Source organism: Varanus komodoensis, unplaced genomic scaffold (assembly GCF_004798865.1).
Source record: "Varanus komodoensis strain SLA01 unplaced genomic scaffold, ASM479886v1 scaffold12, whole genome shotgun sequence".
Lineage (NCBI taxonomy): Eukaryota > Metazoa > Chordata > Lepidosauria > Squamata > Varanidae > Varanus > Varanus komodoensis.
Window position 1 is genome coordinate 25,584,829 of NW_025335349.1, and position 27,589 is coordinate 25,612,417.

The 27,589-nt window shown below is 44.9% G+C and overlaps 2 protein-coding genes and 2 non-coding genes across 4 annotated transcripts in view; all 4 read right to left on the minus strand.

Annotated features, from left to right (window-relative positions):
* The window catches only part of BAZ2A (bromodomain adjacent to zinc finger domain 2A), a 78,937-nt gene extending 76,262 nt beyond the window's left edge, over positions 1 to 2,675 (minus strand). Inside the window, exon 1 of the mRNA XM_044421975.1 lies at positions 2,379 to 2,675. The gene's annotated coding sequence lies outside the window, so the exon portion shown is untranslated. The remainder of the gene's footprint in view (positions 1 to 2,378) is intronic.
* A 15,646-nt stretch (positions 2,676 to 18,321) lies between these two features.
* Positions 18,322 to 25,356, minus strand: ATP5F1B (ATP synthase F1 subunit beta). Its single transcript, XM_044421979.1, has 10 exons — positions 25,153 to 25,356; positions 23,768 to 23,950; positions 22,913 to 23,087; positions 21,849 to 21,970; positions 21,386 to 21,570; positions 20,830 to 20,988; positions 19,877 to 19,999; positions 19,429 to 19,641; positions 19,009 to 19,210; positions 18,322 to 18,557 (listed from the first exon to the last, which is right to left on the minus strand). Exons 1-10 carry the CDS (start codon positions 25,283 to 25,285, stop codon positions 18,460 to 18,462), a joined length of 1,593 nt encoding a protein of 530 aa, XP_044277914.1. The 5' UTR covers positions 25,286 to 25,356; the 3' UTR covers positions 18,322 to 18,459.
* On the minus strand, positions 21,643 to 21,714 carry LOC123019355. Its single transcript, XR_006413920.1, has one exon. It is a non-coding gene; the product is annotated as a small nucleolar RNA SNORD59 (small nucleolar RNA).
* LOC123019354 lies at positions 23,657 to 23,731 on the minus strand. The gene has a single exon (XR_006413919.1). It is a non-coding gene; the product is annotated as a small nucleolar RNA SNORD59 (small nucleolar RNA).
* Positions 25,357 to 27,589: the final 2,233 nt, after the last annotated feature.

Consider the following 27,589-nt stretch of genomic DNA (forward strand, 5'->3'; position numbering starts at 1 on the left):
ATTCCAGGTGATTCAAAAGATTGCCAAAGAAAGACCCATTTTGCACCAAGACTAACAATAGTCCAACAAATATTACTCCTTTTTCATTTTCAATAGGAGGAGCTGAGGTCTCCTTTCAAGGGGAGCTTATCCATCATTTATAAACAAGGGTGTTGTCTCTGCTGCAATTCTACCAGAGGACAGGAAAAACATACAAAGGGGTACTGGGAACAGAAGCAGCTTCCTAAGAATTTCAGCTCGCTCACTCCTTTTTCAGCCTTATGCCTGCAAAGATAGGTTTGAAAATGCATGGGCTTGGTCTACTGAATCTCAGGGGAGTCGAGGAAAGGCTTTCAGTACCCTGGCTAGTTACTCCTCATGACTAGCAAGATCATTATAAGTTGTGTAAACTATTAAAAAGCAGACTTTATGCAAAATGAGATGAATTATGTAAATTTGCAGCATTGCTACTGTTATTAATATTATTATTTGCAGTTCTACATATGACTCATCTGACTGCTGAGCCAATAAGAGCTGGACAGGATAACCTAAAACCCATCACTGCTAGCCTGTCTATACACCTACAATTTGGTTTTATTTTAAAAATGTTAAGGTCAGTGTTGCAAGTTATTATATGGCCATCACCAGGTAGAGTGAGGCAGCCTTTCCAGGCAGCTGCTTTTGCATGATCAGAAAAGGAAGCAAACTGTAGGTTATTTATTGTTGTTGTTGTATTTTTACTGCTAGCAAGAGGAAAAGATGCTTGCAGGATTTTCTGCCTCAGGCACAAAGTAATTTGGCCAGCCATGCCATGGGTATTATACATCTTGACTGGGGTGGGGGAACCATTTGCTGTTCTGCCTTGGGCAGCAAAATGTTCAGCGCTGGATCTGCAGCCATACCACACGACGTTTCTGCATACACATGATCACACTGCAGCCAATAAATACCAGCTCAACTGTGAACTTGGAGAAATCCTAGGAAACTATCACACAAATTCAAACTCTGGAGGAGAGATGTACAAGGGTATACAGTACTCTAAAGCAGGGCTATCTAAAAAAGATGATGCAGGGACATCTTTGCAGTGCAGCAAGGTCAAGCAACTGTTGGATGGAAAGGGGGCACAGCACCCCAATGTTATAACAGTTCTCACTTGAACAGAGACTTTGCTTGAGAGTTCTCAGGCAGAATTCCTTTCTGGGCTGTTCCAGGCAAAAGGGGTTCGGTAAAGGTGCCATATACAAAGGCCCCAAAATCTTGGAGCTGGAGGGCTCTTTCCTGAGCTCAGCAAATTCATTCATTCACAGTATTGGGAAGAACATCTGGTGACCTTCCATACGTTTTTGTCTATAAGCCCCATCATGATGGCTAAGGTAACGGGAGTTGTGGCCCATTGGGAGTTGTAGCTGGAGAGTGCCAGGTTGGCAAATGGTGGATAGTGAGACATCACAGTTTTTACTGGGTAAACTGGGGCAGAAGGATATAGGGAGGGAGTTCAGAGAGCAACCTCCCTGGCCCCATGCTTCTTTTCCCAGAGCTGAAGAGTGAGAAGATCCTCCTAGCACTCAGCTCATCACCCTTTTACCCAGGGAAACCTCTTCTCACCCCATTTTCAGGGTTTGTTTCCAGTTCTGTACAAGTACTGCTGACTCTTCTTATTCCCTTGTGATTTCCTTATTAATGGAAGAAAAAAATGCTGGTTCAGGATTTCTGGTGGACTCTGGATAATAAGTTAAGGAGTAGTTCGGAGAAATACCAAAAGGAAAATGCCCCGCTATCCACTCCACAGAATTACCCAGGTGTCTTTGCTGTAACCAATGTAGCTGTTCTAGATCCACCTTCTGACTCGCAGAAACCTAAAAATCCTGGATGCTCACCTAGATAGCTTCCTCTAACCCACTAGCACTTCAATTCGAACCCCATTTCCGGATTTAATGTGAATGGATTATTTTTCTAGGTAAACGTATTTGCTCCTGGGGATCCCGGTGCAAAACAAACAAAACAAACCGGGAGTCCTTGAATCTCACCCCACCCCATGTCTTCTGTAAAGTGGGAGGGGAAACTACAGTGTCTTCTCAATCAATCCCACACACCCCTCCGGCCAGGACTGCCTCTCCCTCCTGTCTTCAAAGATGGACCTGGAAGATAGAAACCGCTCCGAACATTTCTGCCTTTGGGACCCAGGAGACGCCAAACGGGCAGCTGCCGCAGGCAGAGGAAGAGGAGGGGGAAAAGCCTTCTGATGGTGAAGCAACCAAGGACTCCCAGAGGCTCCGCCTGGATGGGATCCGATCGCTCCGTGGGACCATCTGGGGTTCCCCCGCCGCCGCCGCCGCCGCCGCCGCCGCCGCCGCGCACACCCACCCACCCATGTGATCGAGACAAACTGTACCCCTTACCTGGCCGGGGAGAGTCTTCTCCAAGGGAAGGGGTGGGGGTGGGGCTGGGAGGAGGAAGAGGAGGAGGAGGAGGCGGCTCCTCGGGGGTTCCCAGCAGTTTCTCTCTTGCTCGGTGTCTCGCTCTGCCTGGGAGCAGGTGGCTGTTGAAGCCCTCGCGCGCTGATGTCACCAGGCTCGCGCCGCCGCCGCCGCCGCCGCTGTCTCCTCCCCAGCCCCATGCAGGAGGCAGCGGCGAAGGCAGAACGATGAATTATTTAAAGGTGCAGGAGCCATTTGCAGCCCAGCGCCGGCAGCAGGCAGGGGGAGATGGCAAAGGAGACGGGCGACCCTTCACCGCAGCCCGCTTTCCTCCCACCCCGCCCCTCCGCGCCCCACCCCGCCGCCTATTTGTGAAATGAGGACACAAACAAGGAGACATCCGGCGAAGGGAGGCTGGCTGGCTGGCGGGCTAGGGGAAGAGGTCCGTCGGTGGCGAAGGACCCCCTCCCGTCCGCTGCCGTCGCCGCTAATGGTTTACTGTGTCACTAAAGGGTCCGTGTCACGAGGTGGCAAGTGGGATGCCTCGTCATTGGCACTCCAAGGCATGGAGGGGGAAGGAGAAGCAACAAGAACCCATAGATACTGCTGTGAAACGAGGCTTTCCTACCCCCTCCCTTGATGCCCCCCCCCCCGGGTTGGGAAACGAAGGCTGAAATCTGATGCATGCTCAGCCTGCCTGGAAGTGTACCCCACTGCGTACGCAAAGGTTTAATCCTGAGTAAACACTCGCAGAATCGGGACGTATCAGATGTGCGGGGTGGAGGAGGGAGTGCATAGCGCTTCGCGTGCTGGGGAAAAGCGCCCAACTCCGAAAGAAAGCCCCGCGGAGTGCGTGGGCCGCCCCGGCCCGCGGAGCTGCCCGCAGCGCCTGTGACGGACGCTGCGGGGCCACAACTTGCTGCGCAGAAAGCGTAACTCCGCCCCGCGATCGCTGCTCAAGACAAGGCTTCCTTTAAAACAGCCCGCAACAGCCCCATAACTTACCAAAAGCGCAATCCTCTGTGTGTTCAGACAGAAAACGCCTTAACAATTCCCAGGCTGGGGATTACTGGAAACCGTAGTTTTTGTTTTTGTTGTTTTGTTTCTTTCTTTCTGGCTAAGTATAGATAGGATTGCATCTGACCCTGCCTCCTATAGATGCACAGTTCCCTGGAACCTCAGTGGAGCTTACTTATGAGTAGCTGCAGATGGTTGCTCAGTAACTTATTATTGGGAAGCAAAATGTAGAAATCATCCTGCTTCTTGCAATGACAGAGTGGTGGTGGGGACTATGATCTTCATATGGATCACATTTGTGATACGGATATTTGTTTTCTTTCCAATATTTTCTTTTTGAAAACAGCAACCATAACATAATGTGGATTTCACAGTTATCACCTCTCAGCTCTGAATTAATCTACCAGAGCAGCCAGCCAGGGCTTTATTGATTCCTCTGTCATTAGGCAGGCCCTCCTCCTTTAGTATTAAAACAAGCTGGATCATGAACGGCTTCTGCAGGATTGGAACCCAAGAGATCAATCTTCATGGAATCAATACCATGAGCAAGTCAGGACTGCCAAGCAAGGAGTCAAGATAGCTAATCAATGCAGCAGCATCAAGGCCGTTGGGGGAAACCCACTGCAAAATGAGATTACATTTGCCAGGATGTGTTCTACCAAATCCGGAGAATGGAGAAGGGCATCAAAACTGGAGGTCAGGAACTCATAAAGTCCGGCACACAAAAAGCAGCAGACAAGACCAGTAGAATACAGAGCACAATAATGCCAGAAGTTGGCTGGGAAGGGCACCAAGGCAGGGCACAAGGAGAGATTTCAAGGTCTCCAGGTGTTCTCAGCAGCAGAATTACAAGAACTCCTATAAATTCAAAGCATCATCATCTTGTTATTGTGTGCATAGTACCTCAAAGATATAGGAGCTCTACAAAAAAATAGAACATGAAGAAGACCTGTAGGTTGACAACCTAGACTGGTATATAATCCTGCTGGATTGCTGTTCGGGTCTGCAGCATTTGTACCCTGAATTCTTTTATAGATTGCTGCCGGCCGATTTTGGTGAAGGATGCAAGCATTCTGAAGAGCCAGTGTAATGTTGCATTTTGAGTGTTGGATTGGAACTCAAGAAATTTGACTTCAAGTCATCACTCAGCCATGAAGGTCACTAGTAATTTTGGGTTAAGTAATGGACTCTCAGACTCTCACAGGGCTCTTATGGGGTGGGGGGAATGGAGAAGAGGTGGGTCATGCTCACTGCATTGGGATGCCTACAGAGGAAAAAAAGCCAAATACAAATGTCATAATAAATAATACATTTTAAAATGCATACTACTTTCAGTGGAACAAGTTGTAGAAGATGTGTATAATCTTATAGTGAGGCTGGACGGTGGTACTGACAAACTTAGGTAATTGTTGCAATATCAGAAAACCCAAGATAACAACTCACAACCTCCTAGGCAGCTTCTGTTCCTGTAAGCAGAGCATTATTTCCTATGCAGAGTAAATGGCAGTAGCTAGCAAGAGACCGGAGAAGGACCAGTTGCAAAGTCCTTCAGGTCAGGTCAGGGCCAGAGGCCATATCTAGTTTTCCCCCTGGTTTACAATGGAGCAGCCTTTCCAGTGTAGTGCCCTCGAGTTGATTTCTGCTTCATCTCCCAACACTCTTGACTATTGGCTAAGCTTACTAGAAATGATGGGAGTTGAAGGTGAAATATCTGGAAGACACCACTTTGAAGAATTCTGCAGAGGCAGGTGAAGAAGAAATATAAGGTAGGCAGGGGAGAAATATGGGGCAGGTTCATAGCTTGGAGGTGCTTCTTACATTATCTTTGTCACTGGAAGCTGAGCTGGCCTCATAGGGTGCCTTCTATTTATTTATTAAAAGCTTTTCTATCCTGTCCCCTAGAGAACATCTCAGGATGGCTTACAATAACCAGCTTCTGTTGGTGGCCAGCTAACCCCATACCTGGACAGGGATAATCTAGTTTCAGTAATTATGCTTTGGTAATCTCTATATTAGACTACTGCAATGCACTCTACGCAAGGCTACCTGTCCTTGAAGACTGTTGGGAAGCTGCAGCTTGTGCAACATGAGGCAGCCAGATTAACTAATCAGGGACCTCCAGGTCCAAACCCCCTAATACCAGTTCTGGGCTACCTGCACTGACTGCTTCCAGGCCCAATTCAAGGTGTTGGTTTCAACCTATAAAGCCTCAAATGGCTTGGGTCACAATACCTGATGGAACATTTCTCCAGACTGCATGCTACCCATCCATTCTGGTCGAGATCTGGGGATCTGCCTCCAGCTGCCACCTCTGAGGAAGGCTTTGTTGGTGGCCACAAGGAGAGGGGCATTTTTAGTGGAAGCTCCCCGATGATGCAACAAGCTCCCCACAAGGCTTGCCTGGCGCCAACTTTCATATCCTTTTGGCACCAGGTTATGCCTGTCTTCCATAACAAGACATTTAATTAGCTTTATATTATATTGGGGCATTATTTCAACTGCTTAACAGGTCTTATGGCTTAATTTGTGTAAGCTATTACAGCTTTTAAAATTTGGCTTATAAATCCTGTATTATATTTCTTGCGATGTTTTTGTTGTTATTTTGTATTGTGTTTTTATTGTATATTATCTGCTGTTGTGAACCACCTAGAGAGCTTCAGAGGGGTGTAGCAAAGGTCCATTAAAATGCAGTTCTATGCATGTTTAGACAGGAAAAAGTCCTAAAACTCCCAGTTGTACAATTCTTTTCATTCTCGGCATGCATATGATTGCACCATATGTATGTATTCTCCTCATGCCCTCAGATCTGCCCTGCAGGCTCTGCTCTGCATTTCTTTCCTTTAAATAAGAGAAAACGACTCAGTCTGGTGCAGAGCATCCAACTGAGGCAACTTGTTGGCCAGCTTGTAGAGTTCAGCTAACACACACACACTGGTCACACACTGAACAGAAGAATTTACTTCTGAGTAAGCAGTTGCAGGATGTGCCTGTCCAGTTGTCTTGACCTTGTAGTTTGATCTGGTCTTGGATTTTATTGTGAATTGTGCTTATAAACTGGTTTTGTGTGCCCTTTCATAGACTGCTTTTAACAAAGAACTATGCAACACAAAAATGCTAAAAATAAATACTTTGAAATATATTTGAATTCTATCTCAAAATTAATATATGTTCATAAAATAATTCAGAATTGAAATGGTTTTGATAATTGGGGCAATATAAGATGCTTTATTAGAAAAAATGAAAATTCTTAAGAGTGATAAAACCAGCAATAGAGAGACATAGTAAACTAATAATTATTACATGATCAAGAATGTGACATTTTGACTATCAACCAATAGCAGTATAATGCTAATGAATCACGGAACAAATAACTGTAAATGATGGCATTGCTAAGTAATACCCATGCAATTCATTCAAGATCATAGACCTCAAAAAGGAGTAAATAACTCTTTGAAATACACAATAAAATACATATAATAAAAAGGAATAAATACCAAACTAATAGCTACACACCTGAATCAATACCTGGGACAGAGTTAATTACATGAAAAGTAATTAAAATCAAGGAATTTAGGAGCACCCTGTGACCTACCTGTGCACTGGACTCTGACCCTACAGTTTATAGACCTGTCCACTCCTCCCATTTGCAAGGGAAAAATTGTAAAGGAAAAATGAAGGTCTTTTTTTCTCAGCCTTAATATTCCATGGCTGTGGAATGGGTCTCAGAGATGAATGATGGCTGAAGGATAGTTTGGTTTACGCTTATGAATCCCCATCTGCAAATTCACTGACTGGTGTTGAGGCTTATCGCACGGCCTCAGCTTGGTCTTGGATAATTATCCAAATAAAATGATCGAAACAAATCCTAGACTCAGGGTTCGTTTGTTTGGTGGAAGGGTTTTTGGGGGTGGTGGTGAATGACCTTGAAACAAAAAGCATTTCTATTTCAATGCTAATTGTGCCCTTTCATCTTCTGTGTCCCTCTCCAGAGGAGGCTGCATTTCATTGGTGGACTACCGCTGGTTGCAACGGCAAGCGTCTTCCCTATAAAGGCTGCGTCACATCAAGCCGGTGATTAATTTCCTAGAAGGGGGTTTGCCGAAGCACAAGCCAGTGCCAGCAAGCTCCGCTTCTCAATCCATGCTGTGCAAAGGCAGGCTGCCATTACTTGGGGTCAGTTAAAAGACTCAGTGCCGCTGCACATGTTCAGATACACTCTTTTCCTGTATCCCTCTTTCACATATTTGATAGACACTCCAATATTGAAGAAAAAAAAAAAACGAATTTGAAGCTAAAATCTTGGTTCTTGCTGAGCCCGTTCTAAGCACAAACTCAGCAAAGTCTCTTCTTTAAAGACTGTGGAGCTGGGAACCTCCCCTCCTCCCCATCTCCTTCCTGTTGCCTTCAAAGGATTCAAAACTGTGTCAGAGGTGACTTTTGGAGTGATGCACAACCAGGGGCAATGCTAGGTACCAAAAAGGTCAGGGGTTCAGGTTTACAGGACAAAAACAATGCACGGTTTTGCATATGCTGATTTAAATATGCATTAAAGCCTGTGTGTGCCTCTAGGGCCCTGGATCCTAAGGATACCCCTAATTGTGAAAAGGAGACTGTGGAAGGAGAAGGGGCACGTGATTTCAGGGAAAAAACCTCGGGCAGAATGATTCAAGGGGGTGGGTAGCAGTTGGTGAAGCACATGCATTCAAAAACTGGCTAATCCAGGGGATTGCAGGCAGCAGAGATCGACAGGGCCCCAGTACTGTGGGCAGCAGGGCAACGGGGCAGATGGCTTCCCAGAGATTTGGGGCTCCAGCTCTAGTGAGCCGACCCCTAACACCTGCTCGTTCTACAGCCCTCCAAGGCTAGGTAATTAGGTGCTCAGTGAGCATGTAATGCCATATGCTAATAATGACTGAAATTGCCAATTTCACCAGAAACAGTAAGATGTCTGTGGCTCCCGGAGGAGGCAGGATTGGCTAAGAAGGGGCAATTGTTAAAATGTCAGCTTGAATGCTACATGATAGAATATAAAAAGGCACTTGGGTGTGTTACCTTGTCATGTCATTGTGCAATCCAAGTCAGCTATATTCTCAGTGATTTAGAACAAGACAAAACAAGGACAAAACAACAAGCAAACCAACACCTACTGCTTTAAGACCAGAGTTAATGTGATTTCATGTTAACTCAAGCTCCACAAACTCAGGAAAGTGAAATCAGAGCTTGATGCCTCAGTGGGTGAGTCCCGTGATCAGTGAAGATGCTGTACAGTCCAAAATGGTGCTTGCATACAACACGGGGTCTCAGGCATTCCCTCTCCCCCACCTCAATTTGATCCTGGAAGGCCCAAGTGCAGGAAGCATGAGTTTGTGACATTGCATTGCTCAGATACTGACAGGGACACTGGACCATTTCTGTGCAAGGCTGGTAATCCACTGTATCTACTTTATCTGCAGAGAATCGGAGCATAATACAAGTATTTCTTTTCCTGTTTTTCTGCTACATAATCTCTAGATGGCACTAGGGTATGGCAGAATAGTGCACACACAAGAGGCAACTATGGTAGCTTTTGCTTTTACAATTAATTCCTCTTAGAGAGTCCTTTGGACTAATTTAAGAAAAATGTAAGTTAAATAAAGAAATGCCACTTTTCTTGTTCTAAAAAACTAATTGAAAATGCTGTTTATAAACTGAAGGGAAATTGGAGGGTCACAACATTGTCTAAACCATAAACATCTGTGTGTAGGGAATGACAAGTGCAGAATAAATGCTTCATGTAGAAAAGCCCTGGAATACCCCTCAAAACATGATAGTGTCCTAACTCCAGAGTGAAACCAACATGCTGGGGCATAACTTGGCTGCCAGTTGAGCCATTGGCTTTCATGGGAGAGAAAATCTTTATAATTTTCAAACTGCTGCTCAGAACTTCACCAAAGCAATAAAAGGCACATCTTTTTTTAACAGACCTGAATAAACTACATCAAAAGTTTCCATCAAAATTTGGAAGAAAGATGCATGCTGAGCCACACTTTGCTGTAAAAAGGACAAATATGTCCACTTTCAAACTTGCCGAACCTGTGCTAATTTTTGTCAGATCACATTGAAGTTCTGCACAACTCTAGACTGCATTCAATAGTTGCTGTTTCGTGTTATTAGCTAAACAGCTGTTATTTTATAAGCAGTTAAATTCCAAGGTTTCTCATGACAGGAGCTTCTTTGAATGTGATTCACCTTGACTAAAGGGACATATCCATGCCCTTTATCACTGTATTGCCAAGGAAAGTTACACAGGTCTTGCTTGTTTGCAAAAGGGACAGAACTATCCTCTCTCTTCTGATCTCTCTCTGCACAGTCCTTCTGGGTTAAGGGCTGATAATGGCAAAATTGGGATTCCATCATATTACATATCTTTTGAGGGAAGCTACTGGGATTCAGGTCTGCCCAGAAAGTATCCTCTCTACTCTTCAGCCCTAGTCTGTTCACCCAATAATGTAGCAAAAGCAACGGCCAAAGTGTGGTGCATACCTGAAAGTTGACTGTGCTTCAGCAAGCTGTTAGAGAAAAGGAGGGCCATTGTTGCTGCAAGCAGAAGGCAAAGGGATTGCATTTGGAAGGACGACAAAAGTTGCAGTAGAGTTGAACTTTGGTGGGCAACTTGTGGCCTTCCAAATGATTTGACCTGCAACACCCATGATCCCTCACCACTGAATGCGGTATCTGGGCTGAACTGGGAATGTTCTGCTACTGTTAGGTTCTTTTACAAGAGAGATTGTAAGGTTCTTGGCTGGCTGCCCCATGGACTGGCAATGATGGAATCTTTTTCTGACAGTGCAAACAGCAGGTGCAGGCCTCAGATGCAAAATGAGTCTGCCTGAGTTTTTGGGTATGTAAGGTGCTTGCTGCAACTTGGCAGTCATGTCATTTGACCCTTAGCCACAGCTCCACTAAGTTTTCCATGACACAGCGGCAGAAACCACATGTTAAACCTTCAATTTTCTAAGAAAGCAAAGAACTTGGTACACTCTCTTGTACCAGAAGTCTTCGGCTTTAATAAACAGGCAGCATGGCCTGAATGGAGAGGCAGATTTCAGCTGTGGGGCAAAGGGGATCAGGGTTTCCCACTCTTAAACAGATGCAATACTTTATTGTACTCTCCTCTTGTCCAGCTCACACTAGAGACATTCAAAAAGAAACTGGGCAGCCATTTGAGTGGGATGGTATGAACTGGTGTCCTGCAGCAGCAGGGGGCTGAACCTGATGGCCTTCATGGCCCCTTCCAACCCTACTCTTCCATGATTCCTCCCCTGTAAGTGAAAGGAGCAAAAATGTCCAATCTTTTTTACGGAGTGGAAAAGAGACTGCCGAAGGCGTGGGGCGGGGGCGCGGTTCCTCCACGGTTTTCACCTAGGGCAGATACACGGCTGGGGCCAGGAACACGCCGCCTGCTTCCAACCATCCTTCGCATTTCTCCTCCTCTGCGCCATCTCCCATTTGACGAGGGGGAGTGAGTAATTAGCAGAGGGCGCTTTGCTTTTCTCCTCCTAATGCTTAGCAGATGAGACTTCGGAAGCTGGGGCTCGAAAGGAAAAACCCAGACGTTGCTTTTGCTGTTCTGCTGCACTGGAGACAGAGCACTCCGACCTCTCCCCATTGATCAGCATAAGAGAGGCCTCATCATCTTGCTAATTAAAGGGGAGTGGAGGCGGAATGGGACCACGTGGTAAGGTGCTCCTGCTGTAATAGACCAGGCATTTCCAGCAACAGAGCAGCGCTGTCGGTTCAGTGCTGCCCTGGTGGTTAGCAGCTTCCCTGGCAAGCTGCTTCCCACGCAGGGAGGAGGCGTTTGAAGAGCTGCCTGAGCCCTGCAGGAATTTTAGCGGAGGAAAATAGAGCGATTTGCACCCATACTGACGGTTTGCATCTCGCGACCAGCTCTTGGACAATTGCCAGCACCCACCCACACAGATCTATCTCTCTATCTCAACATTGACTTAAGCAAAGGACAGCATATATTTTTTTTCCTCTCTCTTTCCATTGGTTGTGTGCACACGGGGCTAAAAATAAAATTAAAAACAACACTTCACACATTTCAAAAAGGGCAGCAGGCTCATCTTCTCTGCAAATAAAGGCTAAAGCAGATGAGACACATAGGACGTGCTTTATACTCTGTCTGCGTGCAAGTCAGAAAGAAGAGTTTACAAAAAGCAAACAGAGGATGTTGTTGCCTTCCTTTTTCATAGGACAAGAACTCAGGGTCACCAGTCAAGCTGATTAGCAGCAGGAGGCTCAGAAGAGAAGAAAGGAAGTATGTATTCATTATTTCTTAAATGTATAAATCCACCTTTCTACTAAAAGCAGCACTCAAGGTGGCTAACAAAATACAGATTAAAGTAAGGCTGTTATAATTAAAACATTATAACTCACCAAAGAAAAACACATCCAATAAAACGACACCGATAAGAAGTAACAGCACCCATTAGATTAAAACCTTCTTCAGCAGCAATCAGCTTAGATGGCAGAAGCCTGTCTCAATAAAAATGCCTTTGCCTGCCTTCACAGGATGCATAATTACTTGTGGGATTCATTATCGCAAGATGTGGTGATGGTCATTAGTTTAGATGGCTTTGAAAAATTATTAGACAAAATGAGGGAAGATAGGGCTATCAGCAGTTCTGAGCCACGATGGCTAAGCGGAACCAGCACATTCAGAAGTGGTGAGGATCAGATGCAATCAGCAAGGAACAGCTCTTTGCATATATGTTCAACTTCTGAGCTGCTCAGCAGATTAAGTCTTGTGTACCAGTTCTTATGTTCTGCAAAATTCTCTCTTTTTGAATCTACTTCTGCTAGAAGACTCTTTTATGGCACACTCGTACAAGGCAGATCCATCTGTTTCTTTTGTTACAAGACTCTTTTTCTATCATGGTGCTTTTATGGCACAACGGTACAAGGCAGATCCACCAGCTCAAGGACTTTTGCAAGTGCAGTGAGCCCTGCTTCATTTGGAGAGAATGAAAGGAGAGTTCCTTTGCTTCCATGCTGGTGGGACTCTCGCAAGGTGAGCACAAGGCACTCAGCCCGTGCAGATGCTTTGCTGGCAAAGATAAACCCACTGAGTGGGAGAACACATGGAGAGGAAGTGCATGGAGCAAAGTCATACTGCATCCTATGTACCTTCATTCCACAGACATGGCCACACAACTGCATCCCAGCTCCAAGGCTGGGATGAGTGCTTTCCCTCTCACTGGAGGCAATGATGGCCAGGGTGTGGGGTGGGGGAGAAATAAAAAATAGCCACCCCCAAACCTCCCATGCTGAAATGATGAAGCATAGAATGTGCTGTAACCCAAGGCCACAAGCAACATACCACCATTCAATAAATCATGCTCAGGGAAAAAACAATTAGACTTCAACTCCCAGAAGACCCTGCCAGCATGGCCAATGGTCAGGAATGCTGGGAATTTAAGTTCAAAATAGCTGGAGAGCCACTTTCAGCCTGCTGTGCAGGAGATGGCCCAGCCTATTTGCTCCTTGGCCCTCTGCCAGTCAAGCAACCATATGCTAGCAATGAAAAGGGCAAGGAGCAATGCATGTGCCAATGGCAGTAGAAAGATAGTCTTGCTGAGCATGGGGGTCCATGGAAGGTGCCTTGTCCAAGGCCCAGAAGAACCTGGAGATGGAACTGCACGATGCAGTGCTATATTCCACACAGGCAACAAGGGAGGCCCACCAAATGATCACCATAGAAGCCGAGGTGCTCCCAACCGATCCTCTCTGGGATTGTAAATCTGTTATCTCCAGGCAGGTCCTGGCACTCTTACAAGCTCTGACACTGTTCAAGGCGGACATCTTTTGTGACAAGTGTCCTCTCTTTGTTGCCAGGATGTAGCAGGCAGGGGTGCCTTTCTAGCAACCCAGCATAAACTGGCTTCATCTGACCTCAGGATGGGGTCAGGGGACTGGGAAGGGAGAGGGGGCAGGAAGCTTAATGAACCCAGGCATATTGACTACTTCAGCTCCCATAAGCATAGCCAGTATTGAGGGATGATCTGAATTGTAGTTAAAAACATCTGGAAGGCACTTGGCTGGGGAAGCTGCTCTAGATCAGGGATGAAAAGAAGGTAGATCTTTGGAAGTTTGGGACATAAATTCCCAGAAGACCCTGCCAGCATGACCAATGGCCAGGAATACTGGGAGTCGAAACCCAAAACATCTCGAGATCTTTCTGCCCATGCTTGCTATGGAGTGTGAAGGGGCAGGCATCTCAAGCAGGACAGAGGCTGCCACCAGTGCACATGGGGCAGTCAGGTATGGGAGGGGTTTGTAGGCTTGCTGGGATGCTAAGAACTGGCCTATCAGGCAACATACTTACTCATTTTATTTAGCATATTTATATCCTTCCTTTTTCCCCTTTCAGAAGGTACCCAAGGCAGCTTGCATGTTCTTCTCCATTTTATTCTCCAACATCTCCGTATGGTACGTTAGACCAAGAGTCCATGAGTGGCCCAAAGTCACCCAATGAGCTTCACGGTTGAATTGGGACCAGGACCCAATTCAGAACCCAACCCAGAATCTCTTGAGTCTAAGACCTGCACTCTACCTACACTTGAGCTGCAAGGGACAAGTGGAGAGTCCAAAGGGCAGGCTACCCATACAGGAAGGGGTTAGTCTGGATGGGTGGGGACCCTTCCCCTTTCCTTGTGTTGGGTGTGCACTGGATCCAGACTAAGGCCTCCTAGCATGGAACATTCCAGGGCTGCCTCATATCATTCCAGCATTGATGACAGGATGTTGGGGCTGAGAGCAGGGGAGAGAAATGCACTGGCTGTGTCTGGGGGGTTAGGGGAACTGCAGTGTGACTACATGACCTGTGAGCACAATTTTACCCCTGGCATAACCATTTCTGTTTGTGCCAGGCCTGCAGAAGGTGAATTGGAGCCTGAGCAAAATCGAGAAATAATTTCAATCAGCTAATTAAAATATTCTTTTAGTGCAAACATTATGAACAGTTTCTGTCATTTTTATTTCATAGAATTGTAGAGCTGGAAGGGGCCAAGAAGGTCACTGGGTCCACCCCCTGCTGTTGCAGGACACCAAGTTACACCATCCCACTCAGATGGCTGTCCAGTTCCTCCTTGAATATCTCTAGTGAGGGAGAGCCCACCATCTCTCTAGGCAGCTGGTTCCACTGTCCTATTGCTCTGACAGTGAGGAAGCTTTTCCTGATGTTCAGCCTGAATCTGGGTTGTTGCTACTTGAATTGATTATTCTGTGTCCTGTACTCTGATATCAGCAAGCAGAGATCTTGTCCTTCCTGTTTGTGACAGCCTTTGAGGTACTTAAAGTGTGATAACATGTCCCTCCTCAGTCTTCTCAAGGCTGAACTTGCCCGGTTCTCTGTCTCTGCTCGCAGGGCAGTGTTTCCAAACCCTGGATCATTTCTGTTGCCCTCCTCTGGACCCTTTCTAAGTTTTCTGCATCTTTCTTAAAACTTAGTGCCAGAACTGGACAGATGTGGTCTGACTAGTGAAGAGTATAGAGGAACTGTTACTTCTCATGATTTGGAAGTAATACTTCTATTAATGCATCCTAAAATAGCATTTGCCCTTTTTGTAGCTGCACTGCATTGCTGGATCATATTTATTGTATGTTGATTTCAAGGAACCTATGTAGATGATATTGTATCTATATATAAATAATGAAAAGAACAAAATCTTGAGATGAAGATTCTACCAGTGGTCTGGATAAGATACCTAATTTGCCTTTGTGTAGAATATACTTAGAGTAACACTCCCAATTCAGGCATATTTACTTTGCAGTGAAGATACTTGCTTCCCAGCCGGAAATTGTGTATAACAAAGCTGCCCAGAAGTATTGCCACATTGCACAAAACTAGCCTTCTGCAACCAGCAACAGCCGTTCCTGCAGTGATTACCCTTTTTAGCCAGAAAGGGGCAGCTTTAAACAAGCCCATTCAAACAAAAGTCCTATTTGCCTCATGAACCAGTTATTAAAAAGATAACTTCAACCAAATTACCTGTTTTTGAAATGGGATTGGGACAAGCAAGGCTGGGGGAGGGGGTGTAACCTTGCATCCTTCCCTAGATCTAGATGGAACAGCAGGCCCACGAAACTGACACTGGAGTGATTCCTGATCCCAAGGCCTTGAATGGAATTAATCCTGCATTACTCGCATTCCATAGTGACCACAGACAGGATTGATTCCTACTCTTTTCCAGTACAGCAAGGCTTAATGAGTTTCAACATCTTTAAGCTGAGTTCTTAGCAATAAGTTGTACTAACAGGACAGAGGGTTCCCAGTCTTCAGGCCTGGATAAATACAACCTACTCTGTTTCAGCCTGGCAAAACCCCTTAAAAGGTATACTACCATAAGAGCGGGCAATTCTAGTAGGACAGAGAATGTGGAGGAAACAACATCTGGATGTTTAGGTAAGATGTGGTTAGAGGATTGGTATTCAGAATTTGGTTACCAAATGACTAATGCCTCGTTTCAAGAAAGTGGTCTCAGGCTGTCTGAAAGAAGTTATGAAATCACTCTTGAAGAATCTTTTTCTGGATACCTGGAAGACCTTATCAACTTTAGTCCAGCGACTAATGTTTCTTCCCCAGGAAATGGGCCAGCCAGTTTCAGACGTTCTTGGTTGGGACTGATTATTTTCATCTAATTCAGTCAGCATTCAGGCTGAACTTTGAACCAGGCATGCTTGCCCGATATGATTATCTATTTTGGGTGAGGCAGTGTTCCCTACGGTCCTTCAGTGGTATCTTTCAGAGGATGGTCTGAGTTGGGAATGAGAGGTGCTGCATTGCAGTGGTTTTACTGCCACTTGGTCAGCTCCAGAACATGGTGCATGAGGAATATTTCTCCTCCCCATGGGTTAGTGTGGGATTCCTCAGGAGTAAGTTTTGTCCCGTGTTATTTAATATCTACATGAAAGCATCATACAGTTACCCAGAAGTTTTAACATATACTGTCATAACTTGCCAATGACATTGCAGCTCTATTTTTCATCAACTTCCATCAGGTGAGGTTGTGTATGGGCTAGACCTGGCTGCAACTGGAAGGAGGGCAATACACTGAAACTGAATCTAGACAAGACTGTGATGCACTTACCAAGTAGTTCTAATCTGATTGGAAGTGCTTAATCTGTTCTAGATAGGGCTGCAATCTGTTCTAGATAGGGTTGCACTCCCTCTGAAAGGGTTTTTAGCTGAGGGACTCTCCTGCAGCCATCTTTGTTCAGGCTTAGGTGGCCTGAGCAGCACACAATGCCTTCCAACAAATTTTGGTTGGTAGCCCAGCTGCTCTCCTACTTGGGACAGGGCTAACCTGACTTCAGTTGTCTGTGCTGGTAACCGCTAAGCTAATTATAGCAATGTATTCTACATGGGGCTGCTTTTGAAGATGGTTCAGAGGCTGCTGCTTGTGCAAAAAACTGCAGCCAGATTGAGAACGGGAATCAGGTGGTCTGAACACCTAGTATCTGTTCTGTCCTGCTTGCATGAGTATCCAAGCCCAGTTCAAGGTGCTGGTTTAATATTATAAAGCCTTACATGACCTGCAACTGCAGCACTGGGCAGAGTGCTTCTGATCCCAACATGAACCCATCGGTACTGTTTGTTATCCAAGGCCCTCCTTCCCAGTTGTGGCCCTCCAATTACCTTCCCAGTGAGGCCTGCCTGCTACCAACATTTCTCTTTTAAGCACAAAGTTAATATCTTCTACTTCTCCCAGACATTTGGCAGCATAGGAGTTTTTAATCAAATCTTGAACTGTTCCTGTTCATTGTTTAAAATTATTTTTAGAGAAGGATCCATGTGTTGTACATACACAATTAAGGTTTTAATCTCTGTAAACAGTCTTTTCCTGAAAACAGTGTATTTTTGTATGTTTTTCGAGTAAAGAGAAGGGAATGATGAATGTGTAATGTACATGCTGAATGTAAGAGATGCACATGCATGAATGGGAGATGGAGAAAATGCTGCGTGTGCCTGCTGTGCCTGGAAAAATAGAGCTGGCAATCCTGTGGGGAGGGGGGAAGGGAAGAATGAACATGTAGTGAAAGGACAGAAAAGGCAGTTCAGTGTGCTGGAGCTTGGTCTCCTCCTGTGCCTTGTTCTCAGGCTTCTGAGCAGCTTACCTGTGGTGACTCACACCTCCCACAGTAACAACTTTATAGTGGTAAGAACAACACTTTCTCAATTTCCAGATGTGTCTAATGGCCCAATAAACTTTCCTACACCTGGTTTATAGTCACAGAATGAATCTGGTAGAAGTTACACACTAAGTGTTAGAGAAGGACCTCAGCTTTATTTCAGGAAAAGCCTTTTGAAGATTATGTGGTCAGGGCTCCTTGAGTTGTACCCATCTAGGCTATGTTGTCAAAAGTGGCATTCTTTGTCTAATCCTTAAGCCAAGCCTGAATTCACCCTCTGCATAATTCAAGCACGATATCTGTTCATAAAAGACTGCAAATCATAACACATGAACACTAAGATTTGTAATTATTGTAATTTGTTATTGTAATTTGTAATTCTAAGCCGTCCCGAAATGTTCTGTAGGGGACAGGATAGAAAAGCTTTTAATAATAAGACTGAAAATGATATTAAAAGACATTAAAAAGCACATTCAGAAAGCAGAAAGGTTGCAGAGGCAATTTTGGTCTAAGCAAAGAATCTGCAGTTAGAGATAAGTGCCTGGCTGCAGGCCAGGATTCTTAACCTTGTTAACACGCCAGGCTGCACACTGGAATAAGAAAACACAACACTGGTTTCCCGCTTTGGCCAGCAAGAAATCTCTCTTCAAATGTCAGCCAAGCAACCAACATCACCTACCACAAGTTATGACAGATATGCTGCTCTTGCCCACCCCAGCAACACACGAGCCACTTCTATGATTTCACCAGACATTTTATTGGAAATGTTTAAATATCTTGCAGACATATTACACAACTTTCCAACTGGGAATCTGGACAATATGAACCAATGGAGACTGGACAGCAAACCAGTTTTTCCTCGGCAACAAGCTCAAGAATGCTCTTCGGCTAGCTTCTCGGCCTTTGCCACAGCTTCTTCAATGGGTCCAACCATGTAGAAAGCCTGCTCTGGAAGGTGATCATACTCTCCTGCAATCAAGAACAAAGGTAATACAGCAAATCAGACAACGGGATCAGCTAGGATCACTCAGGAAGAACAGCTGTCTATAAGCAGCACAGCATGCTGTTCACTGGAGTGTACTTTGCTCCTTTCTTGGGTTCACAGTAGGACCAAAGCAGCAATTTACCACAACCTGCCTGTAACTACTTATAAACTTCCCCATACTACAACACCCATGCTTCCGTGGTTAGGGTTCAGATATAGAAGAATTAAGGCAACTGGTGACTGATCATGTTCTACTTCTTGGTTAATAAATTCTGAAAACTCGGGCGTCAAGGTTACAGATGCTATGCACACAACAGTGGAAGGGTATAACATCTTCCAGGGACAAATGACACCTAGGAGTCATTGGGGAACCTTGGAAGCAGTGCTCCAAAGGCAAGCCAGTGGGGCGTTTAGGGGTAATCAGGATATTCTTACCAGAAAGGATCTGTTGAAAGCCTTTGATGGTTTCCTTCAAGGGTACCAGCTTGCCTGCGTGGCCAGTGAACACTTCAGCCACTTGGAAGGGCTGGGATAGAAATCTCTGAATCTTGCGGGCACGGGCTACTGTCAGCTTATCTTCTTCAGACAACTCGTCCATACCCAAAATAGCAATGATGTCCTGGAGGGACTTGTAGTCCTAGAAAGACAGAACAGGCCTGTGGGTAGAGACAACAAAGGCACTCTGGAGCAGAGTAAGCCATGTGCCAAGTGCTCTTCATCCTAACAAGCAGTGCTACTAGCTAGGAAAGAAAAATGGAGAAAACATCCTGCTAAAAAGCATACGGAGAAATGTTTGCACATGCTTAGTAGTAATCTCTCCATTAGAGTCTTCACGTGATCCATCCCCTTCCTTACCTGCAAAATCTTTTGTACCCCACGGGCCACATCGTAATGTTCCTGCCCCACAATATTAGGATCCATGATACGCGAAGTTGAGTCTAGAGGATCAACTGCTGGGTAAATCCCCAATTCAGCAATGGCACGAGACAGCACAGTAGTAGCATCCAAGTGGGCAAATGTTGTTGCAGGGGCTGGATCAGTCAAGTCATCAGCTGGTACATAGATGGCCTGGGGAGAGAGGTATCGCACACATACTCGGCATACAGCAATGGAAACAATGGTAAGCCTATACATTGGCAGCTTTGCACAGCCCTTCATAATGAAAGGTGCCAGCCACAATAGAGCAGGAACGGAAAGGAGGTGGATATAGACAGTAGCTCACCCTTGTTCTGCCAAGTGAGCTATGATGACCTCAGGGTTAATTCAAGCCCCTTCACAGTAACATTCATTTCACATTTGTTACCTGCACAGAGGTGATAGATCCCTTCCGAGTTGTTGTGATTCTTTCCTGCATGGTACCCATATCAGTTGCTAGGGTAGGTTGGTAACCCACAGCTGAGGGGATTCTGCCCAGCAAAGCGGACACCTGGAAGAGAAAGAATGTTGCTTCTTTAGTCCTCAAAATATACTATAGTTGGCAGATGCCAATCTCTCACTTACTTATATGGAAAGCAGGAGTCTTAGGCTACTGATACAAGAACCACTCCTTGGTGTTAAGGACAAAGCAACCAATTTCCTCCCACATGTACTTGCTCAGGATTATTTTCCGTAGACTAGCATACTGCAATTACTATGAGCAAACAGACCCAAGTGGTCCAGAAACCCCTCCCTGGTAGACCCCAAGATGTGGGCCTTATTTTCAGAGCAAAGCTAGTCTAGTAGAATGCACTAGTCCACTGAATTCAGAGCAAGAGATTTGGATCACTGCAGAAGCTCATCTACCTCACTCAAGCTTGTCTCAAATCAAATCTATTTAATATGATTCATAAACAGATTGAAAATACAGGTAATGCACACAGACATAGTGAACAGTACAGCATGAACACTATACAAATTAAACTTGTTCACTAGACTCTCAATTACAACAGGAAAAAATCTTTTGCAACATTTTCAGTAATTAGATAACATTCGCTAAACAGCAGGATACATAAAACAAATTGCTTCTGCCAGGCAACTCAGGTGAGAGACACAATCAACACTTTAATATTCTGATAGAAATAACACAGTAAGGCATGTAGTCTCAAAATCCCCTGAACTACATCGACAATGAGATTGAAAAACCCTCTCTAATGGCAGATGGTCTACAGGTTAAGGCATGTGCAATCTGAGGCTTATAAACACAGATAGTTCTTAACTAATAAGCCTTTTTTCCCCAATAAGAAGTTGAATGCCCCTACCCAGTACAAGAAAGCATACCTCAGATCCAGCCTGTGTGAAACGGAAGATGTTATCAATGAAAAGCAACACATCCTGACCCTCCTGGTCTCTGAAATATTCAGCCACAGTCAATCCAGTTAAAGCAACCCTGGCGCGTGCACCAGGTGGCTCATTCATCTGTCCATAAACTAGCGCGACCTGGAGAATAAGAGATTTTGCATAGTTAATGATGTGCTGGAATTATGCTGTGCAACTGCAAGCTCCTAACTGGATTATATCAAGATGGTACATTATTGTATGCATACAATAATCCACTTATTCCCAGAGCACGGCACACTAACTGCAGAGGGAAGCAAGTTCATCCCCGTTCTCCACCTATGTATATAGCACTTCTATGGAGCTATAGTCCCACAATAGCTATATGCTGTATGAAAGCACATACAATCCCTTTGCTTTGGTAACCTTTGTTAAGTTTACTATTGTTGTTCGGCCTGAGAAGAGCCAGAATTCTGAAAGACTGGGCCAATCAATGTTATATTTTTAGGGCCTAGAAAAAAGTCTTTTACTTCTTGGGTAACCAGAGTATTCTGCTCACCTTGGATGTGGTATCTTTCAAGTTGATGACCCCAGATTCAATCATTTCATGATACAGGTCGTTGCCTTCACGGGTTCTTTCGCCAACACCCGCAAATACTGAGTAGCCACCATGGGCTTTTGCAACATTATTGATCAGCTCCATAATCAATACAGTCTTACCTACACCAGCACCACCAAATAGCCCTGGGAAAGAAAGTCTGTTTAATATGCCACTCATATGATCACATTCTCCTACTTCCCCTATTACCACTCTTTCCTTCTCAGAAATAATAGCTGCTTCAGTGATCTCAGAAGAACGAAAGTCACGAGTTTACTCATCAGCGAAGGAAACAAAGCTTCTATCAGCTGTACATAAGTTCTGATTGATAATTGAAATTATCCCAAGCTGTTTGTGAGGAAGCTTTGGACACCCGACCTCTAGACACAGACTTATTTTATATGGGCCCTATTAGATAACTTACCAATTTTACCACCTTTGGCGTACGGTGCAAGAAGGTCCACAACTTTAATGCCAGTGACAAGGATTTCCTGTTCAACACTCATCTCAACAAACTCTGGCGCTTCAGCATGAATAGCAGCAAACCTGCAAGAGACAGTTGGCTTCCTGCTAAATACCCTACATCCTATAATCTTGAGCATTCATATAACTTTTACAACAATTGAGCCCAGCTATTCAATATATCTTTTTTTAGGCTACACTGGGCAACACCATGGTTTCTATATGTACCTTCTAATTTTCAGAACCCTACTCATCAGTTTAACATCATTTATTTATAATACATGCAGAGCTAAGTTTGAATGCATGACAAGACCAAAACATTCTATAATGTTACTGGACTAGTTTTAGTTTAGTCTTGGAGCAAGGATGACACTTATACAGTATGAAGCAAAATAGAACATCTAATCAGACATTGCCCTCCATTTTCTAAAAAGCTACTTGTTTACATGCATCTGAACAGAGTACCCATACAAATTTGCTACATACCATTTAGAATTTAACAGTTTATTTCTTAGAGCTTCATGGCTTCAGAACTTGAAGAACTTAAAAGATTAAAGAATGATAACTGATTGTATCCAACTGGTGTTCTGCTAATGGGCAATTCTCTGATGCAGCTGAAATTTCTGTCAACAGAATGGGAAAGGAGGTAGTTCACACACTCCACAAATTTGGTTGAAGGTTGTTTCAGAACAGGAGAAGAGCTAGCCAAGGGAGCAGAAATGGCTGAAAAGTGCCTCCCTTCTAATTTTGTCAACAAATGTCTCTAGATCAGAAAGCCTTTTATCAACAGAAAACACCAAGTAGATACAATCCAGCAAAAGTATTTGTAGCAGTCAAAAGTCTTCTGTTGCAAGAGTCTTTAAACACTTGGAAGATTCTGTCGGTTAAACATACCAGCCAAATATTAACAAATATGTAAAGAAATAAATGTCCAATGTTATTTGAAACTGAAGCAAGTAATCTGCTTTTTACTTCAGCCTATGAACAACAATTGCCTTAATATTAATCCCTCACATTCTCACTTACTGTTTGGTTTTTATTGGGCCTCTTTCATCTATTGGCTCTCCAATCACATTCATGATTCTGCCAAGGGTCTCAGGTCCTACAGGAATTCTGATTGGTGCACCAGAATCCAAAACTTTCTGGCCTCTCACCAAACCTTCAGTACCATCCATAGCAATGGTACGAACAGTATTCTCACCTACGAAGGAAAAGAAGCATTACAGAATATTCCATTACCTCTAAATCAGACTTCAACCACAGAAATGCATTCCAGGGTTCAGAGGAGTTCATTTTCCTCACCCCTGTGTCCATTCCCAATGATAAAAATGCAAAACACCATTTCTTAAGAAGGATAACACAAGATGTAACTAAGATTTGCTTGCACTAACTACATACTTTGCCTCCTCAGGTTCAATAATTGGAGACCAAGACCTCCCATCCACCAAATCTATAACTAAAAAACCAGCCCTTCAGTAAAAATTTGTTTGATACAGGATGCCAATGTCAAGACTTCATGAAAAAAGGAAAGGTAAAAATTTATTATACCCTAAAGTTTCTGGACTGACAATTCTGGAGCGACAAATTGGTCCTTAACCTATCAGGACATATTACCAATGTCATCCATCACCTGCATTCACATGAAATTCAAACATAGTAAGCTGGAGATTGCAACCAGTTAGAACTGGGATACAACAATAATCAATACTCCTAGCCCAAATGACTTGGTATGTGACCACTGGTCCTTTGGCAAGCTGCTCATTTAAGTGTCCTTCTCAGATCATAAATATGGCTTCAGCAAACTCAGAAGAACGAAAGTCATATTTTATGGATCATCAAGGAAGGAAGAGTTAAAGATAACTAAGGAGAAATCACTCTTACCTAAGTGCTGTGCCACTTCTAGCACCAGACGTGTGTCTCTGCCTTGTACCTCAAGAGCATTGAGGATTGGTGGCAGGGCCTCATCAAACTGGACATCCACCACAGCACCAATGACTGCCACAATGTGTCCAGCAGAGGTGCCAGCTTTGGCTGCAGGAGCTGTCTGTGCAGCATAGTTCCGGCCTGGGTAATAAAGGACATCCATTTAGAAACCAATTTTGATGCTAATTTATTTATTTATTTAAAACATTTCTATGCCGCCCCCATCGCAACAAAGCCTCGGGGTGGCTCACAACAAAAACAAAGAAATGCATATAAAAATTATACAATAAAAATATTAACAATCAAAGGGTATTTTCAGTTCCACTGCAAGCAACACCCCAAGTAGATACCCTAAGGGAGCTGAGGTTTAAGACATCAATTTAGCATAGGCAACCCCAAAGTAATGCTTAGATTGTGACCTTCACTCAGAACACCTTGGGGTCATCAACATGAGAGGCTATGTAGGCAAAGTAAGGCAGTGATCAGGACAGAGCACAGATTGCTGTAAAGCGAAGACCAAGTGTAATCTCTCCAGGATATGTAATGTCCTACTTGGCTGAACTGCAATTCGCAGCACACCACAGCCAGCCATGCCCTCAGTTATAATGAAACGAACCTAGAGGACATCAGATTGGGTAAGGCTGTTCTACCCTAAATGCAGGCCCATACCTCTCTTCTTCCAATCCCCGGTTTCCAGATCCAGAAACGCTGTCTCTTAAAATGCACGCGATAGGGATCAATTGCTAGTTATTATCAAACCCTCTTTTAATATTTGCTCCGTTAGGCCAGAAAAGCAACCCGGTCCAACTTTCCAGATTGCTTTGCACCCTCTGCAGAATTCTCCTGAAGGCATTTTCAGAAGCGAGAGCGGAGACACTCGTCTCATGCACGAAAGACAACCTTTTTCTTCGAGCCCCGCTTCCCCGATCTGCGGAAAAGACCTCCCTAGACATGTGCACCGGCTTCCTCCGTACACCCCACAGCAAAAGCACCAAAGCAAGCCTTGCGGCGAGTGCAATGGCAACTCGAATGCCATACCTTGGACTGCTCGTATCCCCTGCCCACCCAGGCCCCGAGGCTTGACTTATGCAGGCCAAAAGGAAAGAGGTGCAGCACGAACAACTGCTTCCCAGTTCAATACCGCAAATTCACGCACCCTTCACAAGACCAAGTGGAGGCACGCCTAAACTGATGGATGGGGTGCCCCGGCAGCCAAGAGAGGCCCTTGGCAGGAGGCTTCTGGCGACTGCCCCAGGTCGAGACCATCCTCGCCTCCGTTCGCGCCACTAGGCCGCAAGGTGACCCCGCCCTCAAGCGCTCTGCCTTCGCAGCCTTTCACTTACGGGCCTCGGTGGCAGCTGCGCCAACTCCTCCTCGAAGCTGCAGCAAGTCCTGGAGCGGACTCGTTGCACTCCGCACACCCCGCAGCAGCGAGGCGGCCGAAGAGGCGCCGCAGCGACCCACAAGCCCCAACATGGCGGCCACCGACTGAGCAAAAGCGCCGTGCCGCTGCCGACCTAGATCAGCTCTGACTGAAAGGCGGAACTCTGCAACCTGAATCTGCTATTGGTCGGGAGAGGTCATCCTTCTAAAGTTGATTGGGTTAAAGTCTGTGTCACTCACCAGCAGGAGGACTCGCTGATTGGAGAAGGCTCGGCGTCTCTATCCGTTCTTCAGTCTTAAAGAGGCGGAACTATAGCAAGTGACCATCCTGAGAATAAGCGCTATCTGTTTAGCACAATAGCACTTTCTTATTGGATGGAGGTGATGCTTTCCAAAGATATGCCGCTTGATAATTGGATGAATTTTTTAAAGTTCCACCCTTATAGATACTGTTAGGCAATGAATAGGAAAGAGGCGGACATAATTTTTAAGGGCAAAGGGCCTATCAAACACGTGGTCCTGATGTCGTTCTGGGAATGGGAAGTTGTCAGCATTTCCACAGGTCTCATGAGCGCAAGGCGGCGCACTGTCAGAAAAAACCTTGGACCTTGGAACGGAAATGCTAATTTCAGAAATGCTATATACAAAAAATAAACTAGAATAAATGCATATTTCTGTGCATAGTTAGTCAGACGTAAGTATATATCCTCAGTGATTCATCACAGAATTGCAGTCTAGGATCACTAACTTTATATAGTACTGGGCTAGCAGCGTTTGGAAATGAACAGTGAAATGGCTGCAATCCACATAGGAGGAAGTAAACTTCTTAGGACCATACTTCAATTTTATCATGTATTGCCATATGTGATTATGCATACCAGGAAGTCCTTCCATTTTCAAAATACATTTTTGGAACCTTCATACCAAAGGTGGACATTTAATTGAAAATAGGCCTACCATATGGTCTTTCCATGATATTCTATTTGGCCACTTGCATACTGTCTCCACTTTTCAGTCACTTAACTATTTAACCTTTCTGGGGAAAAAAATGTTGTTGTTGTTAGTCGCGAAGTCGTGTCCGACCCATCGCGACCCCATGGACAACATTCCTCCAGGCTTTCCTGTCCACCACCATCCCCCGGAGTCCACCTAAGCTCACGCCGACTGCTTCAGTGACTCCATCCAGCCACCTCATTCTCTGCCATCCCCTTCTTCTTTTGCCATCTATTGTTCCCAGCATTAGGCTCTTCTCCAGGGAGTCCTTCCTCCTCATTAGGTGGCCAAAGTATTTGAGTTTCATCTTCACTATCTGGCCTTCCAAAGAGCAGTCAGAGTTGATCTCCTCTAGGACTGACCAGTTTGATCGCCTTGCGGTCCAAGGGACTCACAAGAGTCTCCTCCAGCACCACAGTTCAAAGGCCTCAATCCTTTTGCGCCCAGCCTTCCTTATGGTCCAGCTTTCACAGCCATACATTGCAACTGGGAAAACCATAGCCTTGACTATACGCACTTTTGCTGGCAGGGTGATGTCTCTGCTTTTTAGTATGCTGTCTAGATTTGCCATAGCTTTCCTCCCCAGGAGCAAGTGTCTTTTAATTTCTTGGCTGCAGTTCCCGTCTGCGGTGATCTTGGAGCCCAGGAAAATAAAATCTGTCACTACCTCTATTTCTTCCCCATCTATTTGCCAGGAAGTGAGAGGACCGGATGCCTTGATCTTAGTTTTCTTAATGCTGAGTTTCAAACCAACTTTTGCACTCTCCTCCTTACCCGCATCAAGAGGCTCTTTAGTTCCTCCTCACTTTCTGCCATTAGAATGGTATCATCTGCATATCTGAGGTTGTTGATATTTCTCCCAGCAATCTTAATTCCAACTGGTGATTCATCTAGCCCCGCCTTTCTCATGATGTGCTCTGCATATAAGCTAAATAGGCAGGGTGACAGTATACAGCCTTGCCAAACTCCTTTCTCAATTTTGAACCAATCAGTGGTCCCGTGTCCAGTTCTCACTGTTGCTTCTTGACCCGCATATAGGTTTCTCAAGAGACAAATAAGATGGTCTGGTACTTCCATCTCTTTAAGGACTTGCCACAATTTGTTGTGATCCACACAATCAAAGGCTTTAGCATAGTCAATGAAGCAGAAGTAGATGTTTTTCTGGAACTCCCTAGCTTTCTCCATGATCCAGGGTATGTTGGCAATTTGATCTCTAGTTTCTCTCCCTCTTCGAAATCCTGCCTGTACTTCTGGTAGTTCTCGGTCCACATACTGCTGGAGCCTAGCTTGTAGGATTTTGAGCATAACGTTGCTAGCACGTGAAATGAGTGCAATGGTGCGGTAGTTTGAACATTCTTTGGCATTGCCCTTCTTTGGGATCAGAGTGTAAACTGACCTTTTCCA

Bases quoted from the DNA above. Each gene is read 5' to 3' on its own strand.
- ATP5F1B (XM_044421979.1), bottom strand. From the start codon at position 25,285: ATGTTGGGGCTTGTGGGTCGCTGCGGCGCCTCTTCGGCCGCCTCGCTG. The intron at 23,951-25,152 runs GTAAGTGAAAGG...TTTATTACCCAG, and splicing joins CGCAGCTGCCACCGAGGCCC to GCCGGAACTATGCTGCACAG. The intron at 21,571-21,848 runs GTAAGTTATCTA...TTTCTTTCCCAG, and splicing joins CGCCAAAGGTGGTAAAATTG to GGCTATTTGGTGGTGCTGGT.